The 20013-nt window shown below is 42.9% G+C and overlaps 1 protein-coding gene across 1 annotated transcript in view; it reads left to right on the top strand.

Annotated features, from left to right (window-relative positions):
* The first annotated feature begins 654 nt into the window (after window positions 1-654).
* The window catches only part of CRLF3 (cytokine receptor like factor 3), a 37848-nt gene continuing 18489 nt past the window's right edge, over window positions 655-20013 (top strand). The window contains exons 1-4 of the mRNA XM_060081020.1: window positions 655-842; window positions 14141-14348; window positions 17946-18033; window positions 18935-19112. Coding sequence (XP_059937003.1) covers window positions 726-842; window positions 14141-14348; window positions 17946-18033; window positions 18935-19112 — 591 coding nt within the window. The 5' untranslated portion in view covers window positions 655-725. The remainder of the gene's footprint in view (window positions 843-14140; window positions 14349-17945; window positions 18034-18934; window positions 19113-20013) is intronic.

Here is a 20013-nt window from a genome sequence, read left to right as displayed (position 1 = left end):
ACTCACTATATTGCAACAGAGGCCTTATGGCCCGCCGAGCACCACATTTTCAATTACCTGGCCCACACGGGAAAGTTTGATAACATCCGCCTTGCAGTTCTACCAGGGTTGAGGTACCTACCGCTGGCCCACGCTTAGGCCTCTGTCTTGGCTCCCTTATTAGACTACGTGTTTCTGGGTGATGCGGCCTTTGTCTGATTCCTGTGAGCGTGGTGCCTGATTCACAGTAACCTCCTAAAACACTAGCCACTGCAGGGATGCTCGTTTACTAGGGAGGTAGGACAATGATGATTCAAGACCCATCCGGGTTAAAATCCCAACGGCTTGAAATCCCGACGGCTTGAGAAAGTTGATTCTCCTCTCTGTCCCCCAGTTTTCTCCTCTGTGGGATAGAGGTGCAAGGAGGCCCGGTAGTGAGGCCAGAATAAGGTGCGGGAAGCGCTTCGTGAGGTGTAGTCATTAATCTTTCCCTGGCTCCATGCGTGCCCCGAGGAAGCATCACTGGCAGGTGCTGCTTGGGAGCTGAGCTGAGACCAGCTGGGCCTGCAACGCGGGAGGCGCTGGACCCGGACGCTTGTCGAGCGCTGCTGTCAATCAAGGCCGCCGTGGGGCGGGGCGGGGCGGCGCTTCCGCCTGCGCGTGGCCGCTCGGGGCCGCTCGGCGGCACCCGGGACAGTCGGGAACCGCGCCCGCAGCCGCCGGCCGCGCGGCCGGACGAGGGGACGATGGAGCTTGAGCCCGAGCTGCTGCTGCAGGAGGCCCGCGAGAGCGTGGAAGCGGCGCAGAGCTACCGGCGGGAGCTAGGCCAGAGGCTGCAGGGGCTGCGGGAGGCGCGGAGGCAGGTCGGAGGGCCGCGCCCGCAGGGGCGCTGTGGGCCCCGGGGAGGGCGCGGGTGCCCGAAGATGGGCGAGGGCACGGAGGGCTGCGAGGGGCGGGAGTGTCCGGAAACTCTGAAGGGAGGAGGGAAGCGTCTCTGAGGGTTCGGGAGACCTGGCAGGGTCTGGGAATGGAGAGGTGGGTTCTGCGGGGCGGTGGGAGGTGGGGGAGGGGGACGGGGGTCTTAAGAGGAAGGGGCAAATTTGGGGGATCGAGGGAGAGTGTGAGGGGCGTTCCCTAAGCTGTGTGGGGCGGTGTCGGGGATGCGATGCGGTCCGAGGTTGGGGGGAGTGAGGGACCAGAGCAAAAACCGAGGGCGTCACAGAGGGTCGTGAAGATTGAGAGAGTTGGGGGAGGTGGAGATTCTTTGGAAAACCTACCTTGTGGATGGAGAGCGATTTTAGAGAGCGTGAGGAAAATGTGTAGCAGTGACTTGGGGAGAGCTCAAAGTGGAGGCGGAATGGACAGTGGAAGGGATGGACTAAGGAGAGACAGGAGTGCAGGAGTAGTAACGTTAACACTAAATGAATGGAATTGGTGTCCAAGTAGTACTTAGAATCTCATATGATCTTGAAAGCATTAAAAAATCACGTAGCGGGATCCCATTCTAGAGTTTGGATTTTAAGGTGAAGCTATGTTGGAAGGGCAAAAGGAGAAAAATGAAGCCCCTAGGGGATGGGATACAAAAGTGTAGGGAAATGGAAAAACAGATTTAAAGAGAGAAGTGTTGAAAGGAGAAGCTAAATATACTTTCAAGTCACGGCAGTTTTCTGCTCCATGGGGACCTGGTTATCAAAGATAAAGGAACGCCACATGGTTTCTCTACACCCTGGAACATATACCGAAAAAGATAGAACCCACTGCCAATGTGCAGGAGGACAGATAATCCTCAAGCTACTATTAATTCAGGTGCTTAGTTAGTGCTTTTTGAGTCTGGGATTCCGTCTGAGTGGAATCACTTGAGTGAGTGGGATTTTTCAACATCACATTTGTTATTAATATATATTGTCATCCTAGTAACTCCCATGCTGCATAGAATCTGAAAATTACAACTGGTAGAATAGTGCTGTGATAACAGTGCCTTTGGATATTCTCACCCTTAAGGATACTCAACATGCTTTAGGTTTTATACATTTAAAAATTCTTGTAGATTTTAAGTGTAGGCCAGGCATCTTGTGTAGTTTAGTAGCGAATCTGGGAGCAAGATCTAGATAGGGTGATCCTGATTTGACGAATGCTTTTTAAGGCCCTCCAATATATTCATTTTGATTTCCACTTGAAATCATCCGCATTATTCCTTCTGCTGTTTTGAAATAGAGGTTCTAAATCTAGGGCATATTTAAAAAGGTTAAAGTATCTCTTATTATATGATTAATGTTGCAGCCAATTAAGATGTCATATATGAGTGAGACTATTGTTTAACTGCATCAAGGATTAAGAAACACAGGTGAGGGCTTCCCTGGTGGCGCAGTGGTTGAGAGTCCGCCTGCCGATGCAGGGGACACGGGTTCGTGCCCCGGTCTGGGAAGATCCCACATGCCGCGGAGCGGCTGGGCCCGTGAGCCATGACTGCTGGGCCTGCATGTCCAGAGCCTGTGCTCCGCAACGGGAGAGGCCACAGCAGTGAGAAGCCCACGTAATGCAAAAAAAAAAAAAAAAAAAAAGAAACACAGGTGATACTAAATGAATGAGCTTAGCACCTGGGAGAAGTACTTATTACTTTCTCCTGTGATATTGAACACATTAAAACAATTTAGTATGATCTCATCCTGAATGGTTTAGTATTGTTTCCAAACCTACATTCTTTTAAATTCTATGTCCAAAAATTTAAAGACAGAACATACTGTCCTATAACCTAGTGGAGTTTGGTATGGGGTTTTGTTTTGTTTTTGAGGACCATTGTCTTGTGCTTGAAACAGAAGACACTAAGAGAACATCCATTAGCTTAGGTTCTTAATGACATTGCCTTCGGACTAGCCTGAGTAATGTCATACTGTTGTGAACTGAAACGTGTTTTGTGCCGGTGCCAGTTACAACAGCTTCTAGTTCTAAAAGCTTTAATTCTTCCTCAAAGCTAATTCCAGTGGGTTGTACACGTTTGGGTTTGTAGAATAAGTCCTCTGTCAACTTGCATTTTAAGGAAGGTCAGTGTTACAAAAATGTTATCAAAATAAGCAGCTGCTTTTGTTTAGTGGTTAGGATATTTTTAGGGTTCCAGTCATTTTCAGAATAACTACATAAAATATATGGCTTTTCAGTCAAAGATTTTGTATCAGGGAAGGATGAGAGAGCAGAGAGGAAAGATGCTCCCTCTGTGTATATTTTTTACTTGCCGATTTTGTTTCCTTTTGGCATAGGATTTTTTTAAAAATTGATATGTAATTTACATACCATAAAATTCATACCTTAAAGTGTACAATTCGGCAGTTTTAGTGTATTTTCAAAGTTGTGCAGCCATCACCGCTAATTCCAGAACATTTTCATCACCCCAAAAGAAATCCCATACCTGTTAGCTGTCACTCTTCCAGCCCCTGATAACCACGAAACTACTTTCTGTCTCTATTTGGATTTGCCTATTTTGGACACGTCATATAAATGGAACCATACTGTCTGTGGCCTCTTGTGGCTGGCTTCTTTGACTTAGGCATAATGTTTTCAAGGTTCATCCATGAGGTAGCATGTAGCTGTACTTTAGTCCTTTTTGTGGCTGCATAATATTTGTTGTGTGAATATACCACATTTTATTTATCCATTCATCAGCTGATAGATATTTGGGTTATTTTCACTTTTTGGCTCTTATGAATAATCTTGGTGTGAACATTCATGTACAAGTTTTCGTGTAGACATGTTTTCAGTTCTTTTAGTATATACTTAGGAATTGCTGGGTCGTGTGGTAACTCTTTGTTTAACATTTTCAAGAACTCTTGGCATACTTTTTATCTTTGCTTTTATTTCTTACCCTTTAAAAATCTTACCCTTTAAAAATTTGCCTCCTGTTAGGAAATCATGGCTACGAAAATTTAGAAGGAACAAGAGTAACAGTATTTTACTGTCAGTCTTTTAGTGTGAAAAACAACTGCCAGCATGTAGCAGTTTCTCTTCTGTGGTTAAGTTTAAGCCCTACCCTCTGTCTTCAGAGAAAAGGAAGTTCTGTGTAGGAATGAAGGGTAGTCTGTAACACTCTTACTGTTTGAATAAGTTAAAGACTAGAGAGATGTTCGTTGTCTTCAGGAAATCAGATAATATTTATAGTCAGCCTGGAGTAACTGATGTTGAAATCATTAAGAATAGTTCTGTATAGCTCCCTGGAATCCTTGGTATTAAGAGGTAAATACCAAAGAAATTAACTTCAACCCTCCTTAAATACTCATGTGTTCATTTACTCAGTAGATATGCACTGGGTGCATTCTGTGGGTCGGAGATACTTCTAGGTCCTAGAAATACTGTGGGTAGGGAAACAGAGCATTGCTCTCACAGATATACTCTTTCCTTTGGTGGCTAGTCATTAGACTCTTCCGCCTAAAAACAAAACAAATAGGAAAAATCTAAATTCTTGTGTATTCATTTTTAGATTTCAGTTCCACTGTGTTGTTCACCCCTTGTTGATTTCTACAGGTTGACTTTCCTGCTTGTTGTAAGTAGAGATAGCTGATCAGGATGTCACATAGTGATGTCAGCTGGCCAGTCAGATATGCCTCAAAGAGTGACACTAGTTTGACGACATTGCCACTGCCCAGGACCTAGTCTTTAAGCTTTGCAGGTCCAGAAACTCCATGTTTGTACATTATCAAAGGGGGATTAGTTTGAGGTACTGGAGGTGCCAGCAGTGAGAAATACCAATATTCTAGTCTGTGTACAGTTATAATTTACTCTAAAATGAACGGTTGGCCTTCATGTGCCTTTAATTAGTGTGATTCAGTGTCTGTAGGGGCGTTGACAAGAGCAAGTCTCTGCCCTTTCAGAGTAAAGGGCCAGATCCTGGTGCCTAATTAAGACACTGGTGAGGACCCTGCCCAGCTCTGGACAGTGGTGTCCCTTTGATCGTTGCTACTACAAGTAGCATCCTGACCTGAGAGCTTGTGAAGAATGCAGCAATCAGGCCCCCCTTAGACCTGGTGAATCATCATCAGTTGTGATGTGTATGCACATTAAAAATAGAGGCACAGTGCCTTGGAGGATACCATTAACTCTTCATCAGCTCTCTACCGATTTCTGTAGTTTATCCTGAACCATAGGTGTGTTGTTGTAAACTGCTGTGGTTTATCCTCAAGATTAAAACGCTGTTTGAAATAACATGGGTTTAGATAATTATGCAGTGACAGACAAGTGAATAATTGACGATCTCAAGCCAATACTTGTCCTAGCGTGTCTTAACATCTGTATTGTGACCATTTGTCTCTCATAGTATTTTTTTAAATTTATTTATTTTATTTATTTTTATTTTTGGCTGCATTGAGTCTTCGTTGCTGCACCTGGGCTTTCTCTAGTTGCAGCGAGCGGGGGCTACCCTTCATTGCGGTGCGTGGGCTTCTCATTGTGGTGGCTCTCTTATTGCGGAGCACGGGCTCTAGGCACGCGGGCCTCAGTAGTTGTGGCTCGCAGGCTCTAGAGCGCAGGCTCAGTAGTTGTGGTGCATGGGCTTAGTTGCTCTGCAGCATGTGGGATCTTCTCAGACCAGGGCTTGAACCCGTGTCCCCTGCCTTGGCAGGTGGATTCTCAACCACTGTGCCACCAGGGAAGCCCTCTCATAGTATTTTGTTTTTAATTTTTTAATAGATGATTTCAGACAATTTTTTGAAGATCTTATTAGGAACTTCGATGTTCCTAACGTACAATACCAGGTTCTCCATAAATCATTATTCTCACAGGATTTGAAAACACGTAGCATACTAGTTAAAGACTGGAACAGATAGAGAACTCAGTGGGGGGAAAAAGTTATTTCAGAAAACCAGGGCAGGAAGTCTTAGTAGCTCAGCGAAGAAAAGAAAGCTGTTATTGCTTCTTTTATCTCCCACTTCCCCTTCTGTTACCCGTTTTCAAAACAGTCCAAAAAATCTGTTTGAAAATAATCTGTTACTGCAGTAGTACTTAAAATGCCCCTATTATAGTGTCCGAAGAAAAGGTTAAATCTGGAGCTGGGGAAAACCAAGAAAAGATGAAATAATCTGAAAATCACCCATAATTCTACTCCTTACAGACAACCACTGTTAACATTTTGGTGTATCCTTCTAGACATTTTATTTTGCCAAATTGAAAGACTGCTGTATATGCAACTTTATATTTGTTGTTTTCTTTTGGTTAGCATTATATCATAAGCATTATGAAAAATTTCCCACGTACAGTCTAATTTTTAATGCAAAGGTGAATAGTCTATTACATAGGTACTTATGGAGCATTTGTTGGTGGTAGGCTGAAAATGTATTGATTCAAATATGCCAAAATACTGGAAGCAAAGTTCTAGAAGCAACACTAAATAATCAACTACCAAGGGGAAAAAGAAGCTGCACATATATTTGTGTGCAAAAACCACATATTTACATTGGCTTTTCAGTCATCCTTTTTTAAGTCTTTTCACAAATTGTCTTTAAACACGACACTCTGAAAGCTGCTTGTTGAGTCCAAACCTCACTTGAAATGTAGGATATAAATGAGAATTTAAACAAGCATTCAGAGTCTGTAATGTTAACCTCAAAAAGTGCGTGTCACAGAGGAGTCCAGTTTCTCTCTGTGTAGAATTTTTTTTTAATATAGAGTGTAATGTAAATTTAAATTTGATAGAGAAGAACTGTTCTTATTACTAGAAACCTGGTAAATAATATGGCTAATTTGTGATCTAAAGCCAAACAAATGTAGGACAGACTTTTTTTTAAATTTTTATTTTTAATTGTTTTTGGCCACACTGCATGACTTGTGGGATCTTAGTTCCCCAACCAGGGATCAAACCCGGGCCCCTGGGCCCTGGCAGTGAAAATGCCAAGTCCTAACCACTGGACCACCAGGGAATTCCTGGGACAGGCTTTTATTTTTGAGGGGTATCCATGAATCATTTATATTTGCAGTTATTTTACTTTTTTTGCATTTGCCCCTACTAGGTGTGAGGCCTTGAGAAATTTAACTTTCCTGATGCCTCACTTCCCTATCTGTACAATGTAGATAAGGATAGTACCTACTTTACTTGGCCAGTGTGGGAATTAAAATGAGAAATGTATGTAAAACGTTTAGCACGATGTCTGGGACATATGAACTGCTTAATAAATATTAGCCATAGAAATAATACCACCAAATATTATTCTTATTCAAGGTGACCTCCCCTACTTCTCCAACTGGTAACTTATTCTTTAAATGTCTCCACACTTTCCCAGCAGAATGACCTTTTTGAGCTCTGATGGCAGCTTGTGGCTGTCTCACTTACATAAGGACTTAATACTTTTTACTATAGTTACGTGTGCATGCATCTGTCTCCTTTACTAGAATGATAGTTCTTTGAGGTCAGGATCATGCCTTATTCATCTTTATAACCCCAGTTCCTGGCACGAGACCTCAATAAATATAGAATGAATGCCTTTATGAATGTTGTGGGTGTGATTTTGCAGACATTCTTTTTAGGTTGTTCGTAGTCTTGACTATAGGCACCCTATTCACTAATGCAGATAATCAAGAATTAAACATTTGTTTTATCATGATTTGGTTATTTGTCACTACATAATAAACTATGCCAAAGCATAATGGCTTAAAAGGCAACCATTTGCTTAGTATTCGGGGGATTAACCAGGGCTCAGTTGGGCAGTTCTGATTTTGCTGGCAGCTCTCATGTAATTGCAGTCAGATAGATGGCAGCTGAGGCTGGAATGTTCAAGATAGAACATTTACTTACCTGTTTGGAGCCTTAAGTAGTAGCAGGACTCAGCTGGAATGCTGGCATGGCGGAGCCTGGATGCCAAGCTCTCTCTCTCCCTCCCACACTCTTCCTCCCACTCCTCTCACTCTCCTTCCCCTTCCACTTGTTCTCTCAAGAAAGATAGCCATGCTTCTTTTTTTTTTTAGATTAATTAATTTACTTTTGGCTGTGTTGGGTCTTTGTTGCTGCGCGCGGGCTTTCTCTAGTTGTGTTGAGTGGGAGCCACTCTTCGTTGCGGTGTGCGGGCTTCTCGGTGCGGTGGCTTCTCTCGTGGCGGAGCATAGGCTCTAGGCACACGGGCTTCAGGAGTTGTGGCTCGCGGGCTCTAGAGCACAGGCTCAATACTTGTGGTGCACGGGCTTTGTTGCTCCACGGCATGTGGGATCTTCCTGGACCAGGGCTTGAACCCGCGTCCCCTGCATTGGCAGGAGGATTCTTAGCCACTGCGCCACCAGGGAAGCCCCGATAGCCGTGCTTCTTACGCAGTGGCTCAGGAACCCCCGCAGTGCAGAAGCAGAAGTTGCCAGGTAGTCTTGAGGCTGAGGCCTGGAGTTGGCACAGCTCAGTTCCACTCTATAACAATGCACATGTGACTGCATTGCTAGTCACCAGGCCATCCTCCTGTCCAGGGGAGAGGTCTGCATGAGGATATGAGTACCACAAGGCATGGTTCCTGGTTCATTGGGGCCATTAATGTAACAGACTACCAACTGATATAATCAGGATTTTCTTTTTGAAAGTTTTAATAAGCATGTTTTAAAAAAACGTAACTGTAGGGACTTCCTTGGTGGTCCAGTGGTTAAGACTCCACGCTGCCAATGCAGGGGCCTGGTTTTGATCCCTGGTCAGGGAACTAGATCCTGCATACTGCAACTAAGACCCAGCACAGCCAAATAAATAAATGAATATTTTTTTAAAAAAACAAAAAGCCTAACTGTAAGAGACAAGAAGGAAATGTAGCAGCACATATGAGTCCATACACGAAGCAGACAGTTCAGATTTCCTGCCACTTGACTAGCTTTTCACTGGGTTGTGGTAGAATTTAAATGAGACCATGGGTATAAGTACCTGGTACACAGTAGGTGTTCAGTAGGTGGGAGCTGCTGTTGTATTGTTATTATTGCCATTATTATTTTTAATGACTAATATCTTGGTGTCAGTGTGAAGACACATAGCTAATGCAGTACATTTCATATGAACTGAGAAGAAACATTTTGGTTAGCTTCTTCAATTTCAGTTGACTATTTTTTATCTTTGCCTTTTATTTTTGATCCCTATGTTCTTGTTAGCTAAGAGCGTTTAAAGCCAGTCTCTAATTTTAAAATAGTTTTAGTTTCCTGTAAGCAAAACAATTGGGAAAATAAATTCTGAGATTACACTTGGAGGATAAAAATTCTTTTCTTCTATAAAGTCATGAAAATGCATGTTTCAGAGGAGGTAGAGGAGATTCCAGTTACTTAATTTCCTGAAACACACACGTTATGTTGTGTTATATTATAGATAGAGCAACTGTATATTGCCAGTTAAGACCAGGTGTCTTAAATCAGATTCTAGGTAGGTTTTATGACATTTTAGTAGCTAAACTCTAGAGGAAAGTATCAGTCACTGTTGTCTTGGAGGGCTGTGAAGTATATATTTACTAGGCTTTTGCATGGCTTAGTATTGATGTATAAGCTTGATGACTTTTTGGCATTTTGAGAACTTATCCTCATGTTAAAACTTTAAAAATACAGTTGCTTTGGAATTAGAGTCAACTGCAGTGGAATCTTTGTAAATAAGATTTAATGGTCTGTTACAGGAGAGGTTTTAGTAGAAAATTCGTTCTGAATATTGTTAATCAACATAAACAGTGTATATTACAGTTTCCCTTTTGAGACCTTGAGTTGTGTATCATTTGTATTTTTCTTAAATTTACTTTGTTACAAACCATCACAGTTGTTTTGCCCTGAGTGGTTGTCTACTACATTTTTTTTTTCAACATCTTTATTGGAGTATAATTGCTTTACAATGTTGTGTTAGTTTCTGCTATATAACAAAGTGTATCAGCTACATGTATACATATATCCCCATATTCCCTCCCTCTTGCGTCTCCCTCCCTTGTACCGTTGGTGGGAATGTAAATTGATACAGCCACTATGGAGAGCAGTATGGAGGTTCTTTAAAAAACTAAAAATAGGGCCTCCCTGGTGGCGCAGTGGTTAAGAGTCCGCCTGCCGATGCAGGGGATACGGGTTCGTGCCCCGGTCTGGGAGGATCCCATATGCCGCGGAGCGGCTGGGCCCGTGAGCCATGGCTGCTGGGCCTGCGCATCCGGAGCCTGTGCTCCGCAACGGGAGAGGCCACAACAGTGAGAGGCCCGCATACCGTAAAAAGAAAAAAAAAAAAAACTAAAAATAGAACTACCATATGACCCAGCAGTCCCACTACTGGGCATATACCCTGAGAAAATTCATAATTCAGAAAGACACATGCACCCCAATGTTCACTGCAGCACTATTTACAATAGCCAGGACATGGAAGCAACCTAAGTGTCCATCGACAGATGAATGGATAAAGAAGATGTGGCACATATATACAATGGAATATTATTTAGCCATAAAAAGAAATGAAATTGAGTTATTTGTAGTGAGGTGGGTGGTCCTAGAGTCTGTCATACAGAGTGAAGTAAGTCAGAAAGAAAGACAAATACCATATGCTGACACATATATATGGAATCTACCACATGATTCTTTATGCAAGGACAAGAAATACACGTTGCAGCAGGAAATGTCTTCAGCCAATACATAATTTACTGGTGTACAGGAATGCTTTAAAATGGGGTCTGTAAGCACTAACCAGCTTGGTGTAATGGACAGACCATGGTCCTTGGAGTCACACTGTTTCTGGCACTGGGAAGCCGTGGGGAAGTTATTTGACTTCCTTGAGCTTTACTTTCATCAGCGTAGACAATACAGACCTACCTCTCAGAGTTGTTGGGAAGATTGAATGAGCTAACAGTGACCACACTGGACCATGGTACATCAAATATGAAGAAATTCACTCAGCAGCGAAGTTCGCATTTTATAATTAGTTTTATTAAAAGCCGAGCGAATGAACTTGATTAGTTACATGATTCGATTAAAGGTGGCTGTGGCTTTGAATTATGAACTATTTCAGGGAGAAGAAAATGATGCCAAGGTAGTGTCAAGCTTGAAACAGCAATGGTCAGGAATCTATGAACAAAAAGGAGTCAAATTTACAATGAAATTGCGGGAGGTGGATTTGGAAATGGATTCTCCCTTCGCTGGCCCTCTCACTGCTTTGTGCTCACACACTTCCTTTTTTTCTGAGGTTCTGAAACAAAAACAAAACGTAGTGGAGCTCTGCAGCATTTGAAGGAGCTTTTGAATTCTTCCTAAAGAGGAAATTGACTTTACCTAACCAGTGCACTTCCTGTGTGTGCGGTGTCCGTTGAAGAGGGAGATAGGACCTCACTGGTACAGCGCTTGACTGCAGAATTTCCTCCCGGTGGTGAGGGTGCTCCAACACGTTGTCTTCATTTATTCTGGTATCTGTAAGGTCTGTATGAATCACCTGGGGATCTTGTTACCAATGCAGCTTCTGATCCAGTAATTCTGGGTGGGGCCTGAGATTTTGCATTTCTAACAATATTCCAGGTGAGATGTATCAGAATCATAAGGCATTCTTTTCCTGGTTCTTTTTAAAAGGTCTTGAAAACATACACGATTAATTTAATTTCATTGAACATTTATTTGCTAGGTGCTATGTATGTTAGGGCCTGATTCTCAAGGATCCTACAGTTGGTGATGCACCAAATCAAGGACATTTTGAATATACCCGCCCCCTGATTTTTTTAAACTTCGACTTGGGTTTAGAAGTTCTCTAGTAACTTTACAGAGATTAGTTAACAATTAAACTTAAATTAGGATTTCTCTTTTTCTTTATGATTTAAGAAATTCTTTCACTTACCGCACAAATACCATCATAACTTACATTAATGTCAAAAGGGGAAAAAATTGTTTCTGTGATCTCCTCACCCCAGCCAATCAAACCCATTTTTTTTTTCCTGTGTTTCTTTGTAGTCCTTAGACGTGGGCATCTTTTGTTTTTACATGGTTGTGAACATTTTTGGACAACAGTTTTGTATTCTTTTTAATTTTAGTGTTAGAGAATAAATAGAAAGTTTTCTAAATTTCTCTATTAACTGTTGAAATATTGTACTTTATCCATATTATTATTTTTTTTTTTTCTTTTTGCTGTATGCGGGCCTCTCACTGCTGTGGCCTCTCCCGCTGCGGAGCACAGGCTCCGGACGCGCAGGCTCAGCGGCCATGGCTCACGGGCCCAGCCGCTCCGCGGCATATGGGATCCTCCCAGACCGGGGCACGAACCCGTATCCCCTGCATCGGCAGGCGGACTCTTAACCACTGCGCCACCAGGGAGGCCCTTTATCCATATTTTGATATGTTCTTTTCTTGGTGTATTTTTCTTGGACGTCAAATGCTCTTGCTAAGATCAAGTTAGCAAAGGGTTAGGGTAGTAAACATAACATGTCTTAGGAAACTAATATGATAATATCTGCAAAGTAAAGTATGAGTTTGCTTTAATTCAACTGAGTGTTTGGCTTATAGTTTGAATTTTCCTGTTAAGTGAGAAAAAGTGAATTGTGTGTTATCTGTATTCTTAAAAAAAAAATCCGGTGTCTATATAGCCAACTAACTTGTTTTCAAAATATCTGTGAGATGTAAAGATTTTCCTGTCATATCTCCTCGAACAGCAGTTCTTAATCTGGGCTCTGTGGACCTAGGGTAGTGTTTCTCAAAATTTGGGCTGCAGAGTCACAGGTGTGCTTGTGAAAAAGAACTCTGCCCATACGCTCCCCCAGCCCCGTCTCCAAGCTGGCTCTGGGATGGAGCCCTGCCATCTAAACTATAACAGGATGCAATTGTATGATACGTGATTCTTCTGCAAAGCAAGTTTCAGAATTACTGCTCTGAGCAAGCCATGGCTGGGATCTGAGGGAATTGGTAATCTCTGAAATTGAATAAATTTCTTTTGGGTAGGGTTTATTCATTTTTCTGGGAAGAAGGCTTATAAACCTCTTATTGAGATTCACAAAGAGGACCATGACTCAAAAAGGATGAGGTCATTGTCCCAGATGTGTGTTTTTCCTGAACATCTGTCTTCTGCCTCCTCTGAACCTTTTGGATTATGAATAAATTCTTAGTTTTCTTTTACCATAAGGAGGGCATGTTGTCCATGAAGTGATTTTTTTTGTATTGTGTTTTTTTAAATAGCTATTCTTCTTTTTTCTAATATAAATTTATTTATTTATTTGGCTGTGTTCGGTCTTCGTTGCAGTGTGCAGTCTTCTCATCGCGGTGGCTTCTCTAGTTGCAGAGCACAGGCTCTAGGCACGTGGGCTTCAGTAGCTGTGGTATGTGGGCTCAGTAGTTGTGGCTCGTGGGCTCTAGAGTGCAGGCTCACTAGCTGTGGTGCACGGGCTTAGTTGCTCCGCAGCATGTGGGATCTTCCTAGACCAGGGCTCGAACCTGTGTCCCCTGCTTTGGCAGGCGGATTCCTAACCCCTGCGCCACCAGGGAAGTCCCTGTATTGTGGTGTTTTTTTTTTTTTTTTTTTTTTTTTGCGGTATGCGGGCCTCTCACTGCTGCGGCCTCCCCCGTTGCGGAGCACAGGCTCCGGACGCGCAGGCTCCGGACGCGCAGGCTCAGCGGCCATGGCTCACGGGCCCAGCCGCTCCGCGGCATATGGGATCCTCCCAGACCGGGGCACGAACCCGTATCCCCTGCATCGGCAGGCGGACTCTCAACCACTTGCGCCACCAGGGAGGCCCAATGTATTGTGGTTTTTTAATCTACCGTTTCTTTATTGCTTCTCAGTAAAATGAATTTTAATCTCCTCTTAATTTAATTTTTTTTGGTACTGAAATGTATTATTTCCAAGAACTACTTTGTGCAGATAATATTTATTTCTAACGTTTATTTATTGAGAACAAGTGTGCCCATTATTTTACCAAGTGCGGTACATAGACTATTTTTATTTAATCCTTGCAGTAACTACATGAAGCAAGCATTGTTATACTCATTTGATAAATAAGGGAATTGAGGCATGGTGTGTTTAATTAACTTAGCCAGATTGACATAGTTGCGCATGATGGGACCATTCTGTCTCACCTGAAGGCCAACTCTATGGAATTCTGCAAGTTTGCACAAATGAATCACATTTGGTTTATCATTGAATGGAAGGTGCTGGTTGTGTAGTGCCTTGAGATTATTAGGGGTGATGCCTGTGGATTAGCCTCTTTTGGAGATTCTGATTCTGAGTTTTTATGTTATTTCTTTTCAGATCAAAGAGAGTGCATCCCAGACGAGAGATGTCCTCAAACAGCATTTTAATGATTTGAAAGGAACCCTTGGGAAGCTCCTGGATGAGCGATTGGTGACCCTTTTGCAAGAGGTGGACACCATTGAACAGGAGACCATTAAACCACTAGATGACTGCCAGAAGCTGATAGAGCACGGAGTTAACACTGCAGCGGACTTAGTCCAAGAAGGTGGGGAGTCCAGGGAGCCCATTAAACGCAGCACATTCAGATTGACACTGCTGCTATCTCGGGGTTCTAGCAGGCTTCCTGCCATCTGTGGGGTGCTTAGGCTATTCGTACCTTGGGACAGTTTGTGATATAGGATGACAGGTGTACAGTGAGGTATCCCAGGCTAAGTGCAATTAATGTACTAATTATAATCATTTACAAAATAAGGACTAAATGATTTTTCTCATGGTTCTGTTAACACAGTGATTTTACCGTCATTTTGAATCTGTTCACATATTTTTCAGAGTGTCAGTGGTTTATAGGATTTCCTGCCATCTTCCTTTTTAGAGATTAAGGAGTAGGGTTGGTGTTTACTCCTGAAATGGCAGTGGTTCTATCCCTAACTTTAGTCTGTTATTTTGGTTAAAGCATGCTCGGGTCTTGCCTTGCTGCCTTCCTGTCTCCGCATCTACCTACCTCCCCTCCTTCCCTCCTGTACGTCTTTGTCAGGTACATTCAATAAAAAGGCAATAAGTTCTGCCCTTTGGGGTTCACAGCCCAGTGAGAGAAGCACACACGATGAGAGAGATCTAAGACCTCACGGGAGCACAGAAGGGGAAACGCTTACCTCTGGAAGAGTGTAGGGTGGCTTTCTATAGGAGGAGTTCCACCGAGGCTTGAAGAAATTCGTCAAGCAGGCAAAGGAAGAAAAGGAGGTCACAGCACGATGGAAAGCAGAAGTAACGTCAAGAGTAAAGTGAATGGCATATCTGGGAGGTATTGAATGCGGTATTTTAGAGTTACACAGTCAGATTTGCACTTTCAAAAAACGACACCGCCCACCGTTTGGAGACTGCGTTCGAGGTTGTAAGGAAGTAAGAGTGACCGATGAGGAAGTCGTGGCAGCAGTCAGATAGGAAGCGATGGAGACGGTGACAGGCGAAGATGAGGCGGGGCAGGGTTTAGGATGTTTCGGGGGGGCTTCCCCGGTGGCGCAGGGGTTAAGAATCGGCCTGCCACTGCAGGGGACACGGGTTCCATCCCTGGTCTGGGAAGGTCCCACATGCCGCGGAGCAGTGAAGCCCGTGTGCCACAACGACTGAGCCTGCACTCTAGACCCCGTGAGCCACAACTGCAGAGCCCACGCGCCACAGCGACTGAAGCCCGTTCACCTAGAACCCATGCTCTGCAACAAGAGAAGCCACCACAATGAGAAGCCTGTGCACTGCAATGAAGAGTAGCCCCTGGGCTTCCATGGTGGCGCAGTGGTTGGGAGTCCGCCTGCCGATGCGGGGGACACGGGTTCGTGCCCCGATCCCGGAGGATCCCACGTGCCGCGGAGCGGCTGGGCCTGCGAGCCATGGCCGCGGAGCCTGTGTGTCCGGAGCCTGTGCTCCGCAACGGGAGAGGCCTCGGCGGTGAGAGGCCCGCGTACAGCAAAAAAAAAAAAAAAAAAGAGTAGCCCCTCATTCACCGCCACTAGAGAAAACCCACGCGCAGCCACAAAGACCCAACGCAGCCAAAAATGAATGAATGAATGAATAAATAAACATAAAATTAAAAAAAAGATATTTTGGAGATAGAATTCATGGTGATCTTACTGAGCCATAAGTGTTGATTATTGGTGATTGCCTGGTTATAGGATAAAGGAGAAAGAGAAGAATTTAGGATGACCCAACTCAGCGTGATTTTAAACGACCGGTAAATTGTGCCGTTGACTGACACAGAATATGAAGGGGGAGGGTGGGTAGTTAGACAGTTGGTTTGGGGTGTGTTAGTTCAAGGTGCCAGAGATGCCAGGAGTTGGGAATGTGGGTGTGATGCTGAGGAGAGAGATCATACCTGGAGATGTCAATGTGGCAGCGAATGGTGTGTATGTCACCTCTGAATCCATGGGAATAAGTAAAACGATCAAGAGATAGTGTACAGTATGAAAAGAGAAGGCTACAGAAGGTGGGACTCTGAGGGACGTCAGTATTTAAAGGGCAGTTGAGGAAAAAGGATCCAGGGAAGGAGACTGAATACCATTGGTTCTTCGATGAGTGCTGTGAGTGGCATAGGATAAAAAGTGTGCTTGGGGCTTCCCTGGTGGCGCAGTGGTTGGGAGTCCGCCTGCCGATGCAGGGGACGCGGGTTCGTGCCCTGGCCCGGGAGGATCCCACGTGCCGTGGAGTGGCTGGACCCGTGAGTCATGGCTGTTGGGCCTGCGCGTCCGGAGCCTGTGCTCCGCAACGGGAGAGGCCACAGCAGTGAGAGGCCCGCGTACTGCAAAAAAAAAAAAAAGTGTGCTTGGCTGGCTCCCAGCTCTGTCACTCCAGCTGGAAGTTAGTCTCCTTTTTGGTCACACTTAGAATATAGTACTAATGTTATCTTTACACACTAATTACATTTTTGTCTTATCTTCAAGGAGAAGTGTTTATTTGCCACTGACAATATCAGTGCCTTTGAGAGAATTCTTTTTAGCAGGACTTCAGAATGTCTTTCCCTGGGCGCTTAGCATTTGGAAACAAACTCAGCAGCAGTTCAGCACAGGTCAGGAGTGTATACCAATCACCATGAGGCTTGACCAATGTTTTTATTTTAGAAAATAAATCCTTTGAGACACATACATGCTTGTTGCAGCATCTGATTTTTTTTTTATATACTTCAGAAATGTTTTAAATTGCAAACTTTTTCCTCCCCTCCCTTCCCAAGGGATTAAAAACTTATTTATGAAATTTTTAGGATTTTGAGGCAGTGTTCAGTGTGTCTGTTTTCCTTTTGGTAAGGGTGGAAGGTCACCTCATACGGTCTCAAAACACTTGAGTAACTCCAGGGTGTACTGAGATGGAAAACAGTTCTAGTAGTGTTCTTTAGGGCTGTGGAAGGACAGAGATGTTGATCATTTTCTTATGACTTTATATAATACTTCCTTTATATGACCCTTCACCCTATTGCTGATGTCAGGATAATATTTGCACTGACTCCTATTGGAGTTGATAAAGATTCTGCAGGGGAGATGGGAAGAGGTCCCTGGGACTTAGGCCTTGCATAAAACTGGTTGACAAACCAAGTTTCCATTTGTAGAGCAGAATCTTTCATCTCTGGCAGAATGTTGTCATTGTGTACCCCCTTCCTCTTGTGTTTAACCTTAAAGTCGTTTCTAAAATAGTTTCTTATTTATTTGTTTATTTTTTGCTGCATTGGGTCTTCGTTGCTGCGCGCGGGCTTTCTCTAGTTGCGACGAGTGAGGGCTACTCTTTGTTGTGGTGTGCAGGCCTCTCATTGCGGTGGCTTCTCTTTGTTGTGGAGCATGGACTCTAGGCGTGCGGGCACAGTAGTTGTGGCACACAGGCTCAGTAGTTGTGCCTCACAGGCTTAGTTCCTCCACGACATGTGGGATCTTCCCAGGCAGGGGCTTGAACCCGTGTCCCCTGTATTGGCAGGCGGATTCTTAACCACTGCGCCACCAGGGAAGTTCGTAAAATAGTTTCTTCTACATTTACTTTTGGGGGATTTGTGACAACACTTAAGAATTGTTTTCAAGAGAACCAGAGACCCACTTAGACACGGGTTGTGTTGATTAGTTTATAATGTGACCATTTTCCCCTGTACTAGTTCTCTTATTCCTGATTGTAGGTGAGATCGCCATTCTGGGTGGTGTAGGAGAACAGAATGAAAAACTGTGGAGCTTTACCAAAAAGGCCTCACACATCCAGTTGGACAGGTAAAAGAGTTAGTGTCTCTTGGGCTTAAGCTGTCCGCTTTTCTTTTCCCCTGTTAAAAATTCTGATTCAGGGATATAGAAAATGTATTTCTCAAGTTTTCACTGCCCATTACCAGTATTACTAGTATGAAATAGTTGTGATTGTAATCTCTGGTATAGAATTACTACCGATTTTCTGCAATCCTAATGTGTAAGAGAATTGTTAGTTTAAAAAAATCTGAACAAAGTCATAGCTCAGACAACAAAGTCCTACTGTAGAGCACAGGGAACTATATTCAATATCCTGTGATAAACCATAATGGAAAAGAATATAAAAAAGAATGTATATGTATATAACTGAATTACTTTGCTGTACAGCAGAAATGAACACAACATTGTAAATCAACTACACTTCAATTAAAACAAACAAAACTGAGTCATAGCTCAGTAAACCAGATCTTTTGCTATAAACTTGACAGTTGTGATCCTACCCATTTTCTCTCGTTCCTTTTATTTATTTGGGAAGAGAATTTTAATGTAATATCTTGCAAAACCCCCACTGCCATTAGCATTATTTACTGGGGGCTTCTGCACTGTTACAGTATGTGACTGATCTACAGTATTTTTTGTTGGGGAATTCCGTGGTAGTCCAGTGGTTAGGACTCCACGCCTTCACTGCTGAGGGCCTGGGTTTGATCCCTGGTCTGAGAACTAAGATCCCACAAGCTGTGCAGTGTGGCCAAAAATAAATAAATAAAATATTCCTTGTTATTTTTTAAAAAATTGAGATATAGTTGATTTACAGTGTTGTATACGTTTCAGGTGTACGGCATAGTGATTTGCAGTTTTTCAAGGCTATACTCCCTTGTATTTTTAACTCTCAGTTAAAAGCCTTATAAACACATGAGCTTTGTTTCCTCAGCTTACCAGAGGTGCCTTTACTGGTTGATGTGCCTTGCTTATCTGCTCAGTTGGATGACTCAATTCTTAACATAGTGAAAGACCATATTTTCAAGCATGGAACAGTAGCATCTCGCCCACCAGTACAGATAGAAGAATTGATAGAGAAACCCGGAGGCATCATCGTACGATGGTGTAAGGTACGTAATTCAGGATTGTAGAAATGGCTTCAGCATTATGGATTTGAGATTTGGGGGCCTTTACAATTTTTTTTTTATTAGTTGCCTTTGAATATTTTCTTCTCTTCATGAACAAAAGTGCCCTTTGCTTTACAACTAAGGTCGCAGGGAACTTGAACTGAGGTAGCTCTTCCAGTTGGGATAAACAGTTTTGAAGGTACTTTATGAAATCTCTGTGTCGAACTGTTGTTTCCCATCACATATTTCCCAAACTTAACTCTTGGTGAGTTGAAGATTGCTCAGAATTAGAAAAGGCAGAAGGTGATAGTGAATATTGGGTGTTGGATATTTTTCTGTTCAACACTGAACTAATACCTCTGAAATAAAGTCTTAAAGTATGGTTTTTTCACACTCTCAGCATTGCCAAGAATTTTGTGTATTAAATCATATTATGCGTGTGAATTACCATATTTTAGATAAAAACCATGTCCAGATGAGTCATGATGTCTTGGCTGTTGACAGATAACATCATTCAGAGGTGGGTGGTCAGCTTCTGGAAACTATTTTCTTAAATGGGATTTTAATTTTTATTTTTTCCAATTTTTTGGTTTGTTTTTTAATTAATTGATTTTTTTGTTGTTTTTAATGCGATTTTTAAAATTGACACCTTTGTATAGAAGAAAGAAGTAGAGATGCTTTTGTTGGTTCTAAATACAGACTCTTATTCCATTTCTATTCTTTTGCCTATCTGTGGACCTACAGTTTCCAGTTTTTTTGCTGTAACCATTATTATTCATATTTCCTTGTGTACACATTTAAGATTTTTTTCTAAAGCATATACCTAGCCATAAAATTATGAGGTCTTAAGAGTATTGGATCTATACTCTACTAGGAAATACCAAACTCTTTCCAAAGTGACTGT

Source organism: Mesoplodon densirostris, chromosome 18, assembly GCF_025265405.1.
Source record: "Mesoplodon densirostris isolate mMesDen1 chromosome 18, mMesDen1 primary haplotype, whole genome shotgun sequence".
Lineage (NCBI taxonomy): Eukaryota > Metazoa > Chordata > Mammalia > Artiodactyla > Ziphiidae > Mesoplodon > Mesoplodon densirostris.
Note: the sequence above shows the minus strand (reverse complement) of the source record. Positions and strands in the feature narration are given on the sequence as shown.